Source organism: Barbus barbus, assembly GCF_936440315.1.
Source record: "Barbus barbus genome assembly, chromosome: 25".
In the NCBI taxonomy this organism is placed as follows: Eukaryota; Metazoa; Chordata; class Actinopteri; order Cypriniformes; family Cyprinidae; genus Barbus; species Barbus barbus.
In genome coordinates this window covers 15,640,154-15,650,644 of record NC_136753.1, presented here as the reverse complement: position 1 = coordinate 15,650,644, position 10,491 = coordinate 15,640,154, and the positions used below count along the sequence as shown (strand labels likewise).

The 10,491-nt window shown below is 45.7% G+C and overlaps 1 protein-coding gene across 2 annotated transcripts in view; it reads right to left on the bottom strand.

Annotated features, from left to right (window-relative positions):
- Positions 1–1,142: 1,142 nt before the first annotated feature.
- Positions 1,143–10,491, bottom strand: part of LOC306844646 (tumor protein p63-regulated gene 1-like protein) — a 43,323-nt gene continuing 33,974 nt past the window's right edge. For both annotated transcript variants that reach the window (XM_079376930.1, XM_079376929.1), the window contains exon 6: positions 1,143–2,282. In XM_079376930.1, the coding sequence (XP_079233056.1) occupies positions 2,088–2,282 (195 nt within the window). In that variant the 3' untranslated portion in view covers positions 1,143–2,087. The remainder of the gene's footprint in view (positions 2,283–10,491) is intronic.

Here is a 10,491-nt window from a genome sequence, read left to right as displayed (position 1 = left end):
AGTCTCAAGTGGAATCAAGATTCTGCCACACTACAGTGAAGTTAAGGTGATATGTCTTGCCACTATGACAACAATAATAACAAGGTTCATTGCTAATATGGACGCTCCCAATAAAAAGACCAATATTATTTATCTTTCACTTATCCTCTTGTGAAATCCAGCTCACTTACGCAGAACAGTGTCATCACTGTTTTATTCTGTCTCTTTTTAAATGCTCTTAGTTTATTTGGCATATGATCCAAGGTTTACTCTGTAGCTCGTTTACGAGCAGAGGTGGAGAAGCCATGGCCCGGGGGGACAGCAGTGCCTGATCCTGGATTGCAAGACACCTCCCCGCTTTCATAGGAAACACATTAACCCTTTGAGTCCTTAAAGACAAAAATATAAACCTTCATTTGTATTATGTACAAAACTAACAGGGAAGTGTAGCTAACAGGTTGAGTAAACAAGGCGTAAGCTTGTTCTGCTGTAAATCGATATTGTGGGAGGTTGATGAATGGAAAGAATGCACATATTCAGAGCTTCTGGTTTGAGATCTGGTCGCAGGCAGCAGACACTGAGCCATTGTGCAGTCTACAGAAATGTAATCAGATAAACAAGAGATTATCACATAATGTTCGCCAGACCAGAGTTATGGTGTACATGCTTTAAGTCTGCATTCTCTACACGGGTCACGGGTCCTGTTTTACAGAACGTGCTGTAGAAAGGTAGTAAACAATATAGTACAGTATAGTTTATAAGGTATAAAATAACTCACATGCATTATCATATATATTCATGTACTGTATGTACAAATTGTCCCATTTATTCAAAAGCTGCTTTGCATGTTCTCTTGCACAACCCAGTGTTCACTATGCAAGACAGTAATTTTTGTTTGACTAACTGCCCATTGTACAGCATTTCAAATTTGATTTAGCTTTTTTCTATACGTTATTTAATTCTGCTTTATATATATATCAATTAATAGTGATTTAATACAAATATAAATATAAAGTATTTTTATAAATCGACTTATAAACTAAAAATCTGTCTTTACTATAATCTTTGTTTTAATTTAACACGAGATTCAAATATACAAAGATACAAAATGAATGAAATGATCATATATCAAGGTTAGATGCTAGAAATTAGTATTTTTTTTTGTCAATTTAATAACAAAGGAAAAGCAGCCACAATAAGTGACTGTTTTACACCATGTTAACTGCATGGGGCCAGTTTTTTAAGGGGATAATTTAAAATGATCTTAATATATATATAATTTACACAAATACAGTACATTTGTTTTATTTTTGAAACTGTACAAGTATAAAACATATATAACAATATTTTAAACAAGACATGGTTACACTGGCCACTTGCCCTACCTTAGAAATGCCCTATAAGTCAAAATTGCACAGACTATTCAGATAAATGAAGCACACTTTTTTTTATTATTATTCCTAATTGTAGTTAATTAAAATATATTGCATTCAGCACTAATGAACCAAGTTTCTGTGTTACCATTTATTTTTAAAAAGACTTCACAATATGTTTGAGATTCAGCTGTAGAAACAAATCAAGAGTGAATGTAGTAATTACAAGATGAGGGAAAATCCAGCACTGTGTTCTACTGTAATAATAAACCCTAAACCATCAAACAAATATGACGTGTGTACCTTCATGCATCAATTGCCTTGTAAGAAGCCTTGCGATGAGGTAGAATATCAGCATAAATACAGAAAGAAAGGAAAGGTACTTCACAAACTACATCAGTGTGAAGAATCAGTTTCTGCAGAGAAATAACTAAACCAGAAAACTAAAAACAAGATATTTCTACACAGGAAGTTGTAGGAGGAGGGACAACATACTTTGTATAGTATGACAACCCAAAGGAAATGACTGATAGACATTGTTAAGATATTGGGGCAACATAACTAGATGAGACTAAAAGGTTTGATGGACACTGAATGTATTTTAAGACTACAAATGATGCATTCACCTTGAATTAAAATATCCTTCTTTATCTTATATAAGTATAAATTACACATGTTCAGCTGGTATAAGAGTATTACTTAGTGTGAATCATCATTGGATGACTCAAAGTGCCCTCAGAAACCAATATTGCCTCGTGCTAAGCAATAGCCCAGCTTGTTTTGGTTGCCTATAACAGACATCAGACCCACGTATGCTTCAATTAGGATGGGTTGATTCAGCATAAGAACCCCGTTGGCTTTCCCAGGTACAGGATTATTGCTGTGGGCTTTCTGCGCTGCCAAATTCAGTTGCTCCCTGAAGTTTTGAATCTAAAAGAGGAAGGAAAATATGGAAAAAATAATTTGTTCAGTACTATAACACATCAAAAACATCTTTTGAAAACTTATTTGACTCAACTCATGCTTGTCAGGTTGGCAGTTTCTGCTTGTCAAAACATTCATGTTTATGTTTTCTCTTTTTTATCTACCATTCTTCATTTTTGTTGAACCTGCTGTGCACCTCAGTAGGCGGGGTGGAATGTAAGGAATGGGAATGTGGCTGTGGGATTTGACACCTCCGAAGTCCAAATAACTGGTTATGCGATCTGTGTGGTCACCTGCACAAGACCCCTCGCTCACACCTTAAACCTCATACATACTTAAAGGACAGCAGATTGTCCTGGACCCCGTGGCAACTTTAAGTGAGCCAGGGACCACAACAAATTTAATATCAACAATTTGAAGCTCAGGCTTTTGAAAGTGATCCATCTATATAGATGCTTCAAAATATTATTTGAACTTTATGGTTACACTTTATTTTAAGGTCCAATTCTCACCATTGACAAACCATTAACTACAACTTTTTCCTCAATAAACTCCTAATTTGCTGCTTATTAATAGTTAGTAAGGTAGTTGTTAAGTTTAGGTATTGGGTTTAGGGACGTAGAATATGGTAATGCACAATATATATATATATATATATATATATATAAACTGTATTTGCAGATAATGTAATTTTTTCTTTACATGCTTAAATATACGTTTAAAAAGTACATTTTGTTATAGTGTCAAACCTTTAATGTAAATTTTTAATTATTGTTTTAGTAATGCTTTGTCATGCACTTTATAGTACATTTTTAACTATGTTTTAGTATATGCTAGTGCTGTCAAAATTAGTGTGTTAAAGCTGGCGATTCATTTTTCCAGTTTAACAGAGTTAAAAGTATTTAACACAGTTTATGTAGGCGCGGGGCTAGGGTTAGTCACCCCACTCACAAGCTGCTTCTGTCTCTTTTTTTCTTGACAAGAATTGTGTTTATTTAGATGCTAATGATAAACATCTTTACGACTGCATCAAACAGGAGACTTCTCAGACGCTCACTCCAGGCACTAGTCAAACGAGTGCGGAAAAGGTACACGTGTCGAGGGAACTTCAGTTGAACATCTGCGGTCAGATGAGATTTGGTCAGGCTTTATGTCAGTAAAAACAAATTTTCTGTCCTGTGAGCCGTGCGGCGATGCATGCTGTAGCCTGTATCAGTTCATATTCAAAAGCCAATGAAACAATGAGCATGCATGTCAGATCCACGTCACGTTCAGCAGAAGCAGCTCTTAAAGTAATAGTAGTCAAATAAAGTAATAACACAGGTGCTCTGATGTGCATTAATCGAACAAAAAAAAGAGGAAATCAATAACTTTCGTAGCTCTAAGGATGCATCTATATTTAATTTAGAATGTAGTGTTTGATAAATTTATTCAATTTCTCTATATTTCCTACTTGCTGAAGGGCACAGGTAAATATGACATTTATTGTAATGGGTTTATGTGAAGATTGTTTTAAGTTCATTTAAATTAGAAGTTGTTATTTCTTAAAGTCTAATAAATGTTAAAATTGATAGCTCTTAATTATACTGTAATGGTAGTATAGTTAACATTACATATAGTCAATGGTTAAATATTAGGAAAAAATAAGAATTTCCTAGAGACATAAGTCATAAAAAAGATGCCATTAAACAAATATTAAAAATATACTGTCTTTATGTTGTTTCTACATTAATTTGAAGATTGAATGTGAAATTATTGCAATATCAAAGTATATTTAAAAACGTCTCGGTTGCGTATGTAACCCTCGTTCCCTGAAGGAGGGAACGGAGATGTCACGTCGGATGACTGACGAAATTGGGATCTCGCCAGAGAGACCAATCCACTTCAAGTGTAACTAAACGAGCCAATGGACATTGGCATGCGATCATTGCATCCAGCTGCCGCTGATCACAGCGTGAGTATAAGAGGCAGCAGGTGCACCGCATTAATTCATGCTTTCACTGAGGAGCCGAGCCGGAGACCCGGCAGCTTAGCGGTGGTACAGCGACTGTGGCGACTGGATGTGATGTCACTGTTCCTTCCTTCAGGGAACGAGGGTTACATACGTAACCGAGATGTTCCCATTCAGTCGGTCACTCAGAGTCACGTCAGATGACCGACGAAATTGGAATCCCTACCAAAGCGCCACAGGAGCTGCCCCTTCTAGTGCCCTGTGTAGGCCTCCTGACCCTTCCTATAAGGCAGACGATAGGACCGGGCTCTACACAGAGAAGGTCAACTACTGTTGTTCCTTGAGTAACCCAAACATTAGGACTTGGATAACACTGGGAAGCATGCCCTTCCACTTGGAAGAGGCACACTGCAGAGTCACCTCCTCCAAGAGGGGGTTAAGTGACATTTAGACATGTGAAGTAACCCCGTAGGGCCCTATTTCACATGGAAGTCTCTGAGATGGCTTAGGCTGCACCATTAGAGATGGCAGAACGTGGTCTGCCAGTGGAAACACGGCTCTATTAAGCATACCGTGGAATACACATATGGGATCCCGGCAGGGTCTCTCATATGGGCATTAGCCTCACACCAGATTTCAAGAATTCATTGGCTGAAAGGCCTGGCGCCAGACGCTCCGCCACATCTGGATGCCAGAGTGCTGGAGGACTCGACAGGTTTGCCTGGTTAAGGAACTCTCTGGAGAATTAGGCATAAGGACGCCGCAAGCCGACTCTGAGCCGGGCCTCTCAGTGCCACTACCCATTTGAGGTGAGAACATAGGAGGAAACTGGTTCGACACGTAGGCTATAAAACCTTGCGAACATGTTGGGAGTCGTCCAACCGGCAGCTCTACAGATGTCTGCTTGCGATGCACCACGACGATGCGACACCCCTAGTGGAGTGAGCACGCAACCTGAGCGGGCAGGGCACACCTTGTGCTTCATAGGCCAAGGTGATGGTATCTAATATCCAGTGGGCCATCCTTTGCTTGGAGACAGCCTTCCCCCCTTCTGCTGTCCCCCGTAACAGACAAAGAGCTGTTCTAAGGTCCTGAAGCTCTGAGTTCTATCCACGTACTGTCGCAGTGCGCGTACAGGACACAGCAAAGCTAGGGCTCGGTCTTCCTCCTCCAGGGGCAGCCCTTGCAGGTTCACTACCTGGTCCCTGAAGGGAGTGGTAGGAACCTTGGGCACATAGCCGGGCCGGGACCTTAGTGTTGCACTGGAGCCAGCCAGCCCAAACTCAAGGCACGATTCGTCAACCGAAAATGCCTGCAGGTGCCCCACCCTCTTGATCGAGGCCAACACAGTCAGGAGTAGGGTTTTCATAGAGAGAAACTTCAACTCGACTGACTGCAAAGGCTCAAAGGGGGCAGTTTGTAGGGCTCTTAGCACCAATGCCAAATCCCAAGAGGGTAGGGAGGGAGGCCTAGGAGGATTTAACCTCCTGGCCCCCCTAAGAAACCTGACAACCAGATCGTGCTTCCCCACCGACCTCCCCTCTACGGGGTCGTGGTGAGCGGAAATAGCAGCAACATAAACCTTAGGGGTGGAGGGGGACAGCCTATGCTCCAACCCTTGTTGCAAAAAGGAAAGCACGGCTCTGATCGAACATCTCTGGGGGTCCTCATGGTGAGAGAAACACCATTCGATGAACAGGTTCCACTTCAGAGCATAGGCCCGTCTTGTGGACGGTGCACGTGCTGAAGCCATAGCGAGTGCTACCTCCTGGGGTAGTTCACCTAGAACCTCCGTGTCCCATCCAGGGACCACACATGGAGTTTCCACAGGTCTAGATGCAGGTGCCAGAGGGTGCCCCGTCTCTGAGAAAGCAGATCCTTCCTCAAGAGGAATCGGCCAAGGAGGGGCTGTCGCGAGGAGCATGAGTTCCAGGAACCAGGTCCTGTTGGGCCAATATGGAGCCACTAACAAAACCTGGTCCTCATCCTCCCTGACCTTGCACAGTGTCTGTGATAGTAGGCTCACTGGGGGGAACGCATATTTGCGCAGGCCCCGGGGCCAGCTGTGTGCCGAGCGTTGCCTCGGTTAGGGAGTAGGTTTGGTGGTGGGTGGTTTCTGGAGATGCAAACAGGTCCACCTGAGCAGCTCCGAACCGTCTCCAAAACAGCTGAACCGCCTGGGGATGGAGTCTCCACTCCCCTGGAAGTGCTGCTCATCGGCTTATCGGCTGCCCGATTGAACACTCCTGGGATGTGGATGGCACGAAGGGACCTTAGATGCTTCTGACTCCAGAGGAGGAGGTGGCGGTCAAGTTGCGACATGCGACGGGAGCGTAAACCGCCTTGCCGGTTGATATAAGCAACGGTCGCAGTGTTGTCCGTACGGACCAGAACGTCCTTGCCCAGAAGGCGCCCAGCTCGAGGCAATTGATATGCCAACGCAGTTGGGGAGCCATCCATACCCCTGACACTGCGTGCCGAGGCATCTGTGAATACTACAGCATGCCTGGATACCTGCTCCAGAGACACTCCTACCCGAAGGAACGAGGGATCTGACCACGGGCTGAAGGTTTTGCGGCAGGCCCGTGTAATCTGAACCAGCTGAGTACCGCGTTTCCACGCCCACCTTGGGATTCGGCCATGGAGGCAGTGCAGAAGCGGTCTCATATGGAGCAGACCGAGCAGAACTATTGCCGCAGCTGCAGCCATATGCCCCAAGAGCCTCTGAAAGAGTTTCAGTGGGACCGTCGTCCTGCCTGATAAAGTCTTGAGGCAGTTCAGCACCGACTGAGTACGTTCCTGGGTGAGGCATTCTGTCTGGTTGACCGAATCCAACTCCATGCCGAAAAGAGATCCTCTGCATTGGCACAAGTTTGCTCTTTTCCCAGTTGACCCGAAGGCCCAACTGGCTGAGGTGCCTGAGCACCAGGTCCCTGTGCGCGCAAAACTGCTCGCGAGACTGTGCAAGTATGAGTCGTCGAGGTAGCTGAGAATGCGCACACCCCGTTCTCTCAAGGGAACAAGGGCCACCTTGTGGAGACAGGGACAGCCTGAAGGGCAGGCTCTTGTACTGATATGCCTGACCGTCGAACGCGAATCACAGGAATGGCCTGTGTCGCAGGAGGATCGAGACATGAAAGTATGCGTCCTTCAGGTCGATCGCTGCAAACCAATCTAGGGGACAGACACACCCCAAAATGCGTTTCTGCGTCAACATCTTGAATGGCAGCTTCTGAAGTGCACGGTTCAAAACTCGCAGATCCAAGATCGGTCGTAACCCACTGTTTTTCTTGGGCACAATGAAGTAAGGGCTGTAAAACCCCGACATCATATCGGCTGGAGGGACCGGTTCTATCGCATCCTTTGCCAGCAGGATTGTGATTTCCGCACACAAGACAGGGGCATCGACGGCCTTGACTGAATCGCGTAGCCGAGTCTGATGGTCCGCAGGAGCCACCGAGATGGACCGGGGAGCGCTAGCCAGGCTCTGATAGACCGTGCCAGCACGACCAACGGGGCCACCGATGTACCCGTGGTGGGGCAGTAAGGTGAAACACAGGGACCCGGCCCGGGGCCTGTGACGGCAGGGGGCGGGGTCTGGGTGTGCAGTGTAACACTCACCTGATTCCTCCTCGTGTGGGAGGAAATACAGGAACCCGGCTTGAGGCTTGTGACAGCCCAGCGTGTGACGACTTGAAGCGGGGACTCGAGTGCTGCCAACCTTACCTGGCTCCACGGATGGGCAGGAGGGGTGCTCTTGGCCAACCACCCGCTGCCTGGCGAAAGAGGAGGAGGGAGGCGATTCCGTGATGCACGGTTCACCACTCTCCTCCTCTTGAGACCCAGAGATTGAGGAAACCGCTTTTTTATTGATGTTTTGTCTACCACTGGCTGCTGGGTCAGCGGTGGAACAAAAACAAAAAGAAACAAAAGATTCTACATCCGGCCCTCCTCCGGGGGAGGGAGTGGTGCGGTCACCATCTCCCAACGAGCAGTCTCCTCCATCTTTGGGTCGCCCGTCTCAGGGCCTCTTGCACTTGCGCTTGCCGACAGGTTTGGCGGGGGCCTGGATGGGCTGGGCGTCCTGCTTGCGACCGGCTCCATGACGCTGCCTGGTGGAAGGCTGCTGCGGCTGTGCGGGAGCACAGGATTCCAGGATTCCTCAGGAGTAACAGGATTCCTCCGGCGCATGATGTGTTTGATCGCCTCAGTCTGCTTCTGTGCTGCCGAGAACTGCTGGGCAAAGCTCTCGACAGCATCGCCGAAGAGCCTGGTCTGTGACACGGGAGCATTCAGGAACTGTACTAGGGCTGTATACCTTGGAGAACCTGGCGATACGATACATACCTCGATACACAGGTCACGATTCGATACGTACCTCGATACAGAGCTGTCTCGATACGATTTGATACAATGTGACACGATTCGATACGATTCAATAAAAATACATGGGCCAGAGCCAATTAGTTAATGCTGAACACATTTACTCAACAAACAGAACTCTGCATTTTTCTTCAATTTATTGAAGACAAAAGTGCATTATAACAAAGTGCATTTTGCTTAAATATTTGCAACTTTAAGTGCTCTGATTAATTGTACACAAATTGTATTAATCTGGAAATTACCACAAGTCAACATTTAACTTTCCAAGGGTACATTCTGAGCTCACACAAGAACAAAATCTTCTTCTTCTTATTCTTAATATAACTTCTTATTAAATCTTCTTATTATTCTTATAAGCCGCCTTCCCACAGGCTTTATAAGCACTGCCAGTTAGACCTGGCGAATACTTACAAGTCCGTGAAGGGAGACACGGGTCACCCCGCAGGGTGGTAGCGGCTGTTGGACACAGTTGCATGGCCACAGACCGCTCCACCGAGTGGATGCCCGCGTACCCCAAAGCAGCCCCACCATCGAGAGTGGTGAGGGCGGAGGAGCCACAAGATTTGTTTCGGGCAGTGAAAGGTGTCTTCCACGATCTTGTAAGATCCTCATGCACTTCTAGAAAGAATGGCACCAGAGGGGGGCGCTGAGAGCGCGACCCCCACCGAGAACCCACTCGTCCAGCCTCGAAGGATCGGAATGCGGTGGAGGATTCCACACAAGCCCAACATTCTCGCCGGCCCGGGAAGCATAGCCATCATCTCTGGGTCTGGCTCGGACAACGCTACCACACCCGAAGGGGGCAACACAGCCGAGTCGTCATCCCCGGAGAGAGAGAGCTCACTCTCCGATGCAGCGATCGACATCTGGTCGTCAGGGGGGGGAACCGAAGGAAACGGGAGGTGTACCCCGCTCTGCAGAGGTCCCAGCCCGCTCCGACGGCAACCCCACCGGCTGCGGAGCGCTTGAGGGGTAAGGAACTCCTCTTGGGGAAGCCAGGACGAACGCCAGATTGTGGCAGAGGGACTCCGTCATGTTTGACATAGCGGAGTCTTCTGTGCAACTCCGAGATGGTCATGTCCACACAAGAAGAACATGAACCATCCACGAAAGTTTCCTCGTGACCGTCCTGAGACGCCAGGAAACGACCACACCCAGAAACGCATGGGTGATAAGACATCTTTAAAAAAATGCTCTTTTAGAGCTGAAGCACGCAGGGGAGCTGGCCACCGCACACTCCTAGTATGGCTGTCAGCAGGAAGAAGTGACCACCGCTGCTGTGCCGTAACATCCGCACTTGCTCGCAGAACACTCTCTGTGGAAAGGGAGAGCAGTAGCTTCAAACACTACCGCTCGTCTCCAAAGCGAAAGGATGAATTAATGCGGTGCACCTGCTGCCTCTTATACTTATGCTGTGATCAGCGGCAGCTGGATGCAATGATTGCATGCCAATGTCCATTGGCTCGTTTAGTTACACTCGAAGTGGATTGGTCTCTCTGGCGAGATCCCAATTTCGTCAGTCATCCAACGTGACGTGGTGTGACCGGCTGAATGGGAAGTTTAATATTAGGTGGAATTAATCGCTATTAATTTCAGAAAAAAATGTGTGATTAATTCATTTTTTTTAATCGATTGACAGCACTAGTATATGCACTTAATTGTATATGTTGACTAATATTCTACACATGTAAAGTACTTGATTATAATTTAAACTCTAGTGTGTTATTCATTACATTTAAATTTAATAATTTTGAATGTACTAAATTGCAGCCTGATCATTACAAATGTGTATAAATACAATTATACATCCAAATACATAACAATAGAAATGAAATTATATTACATTTATACTTACTGTATAAGTATATCTTAGTTTACCAT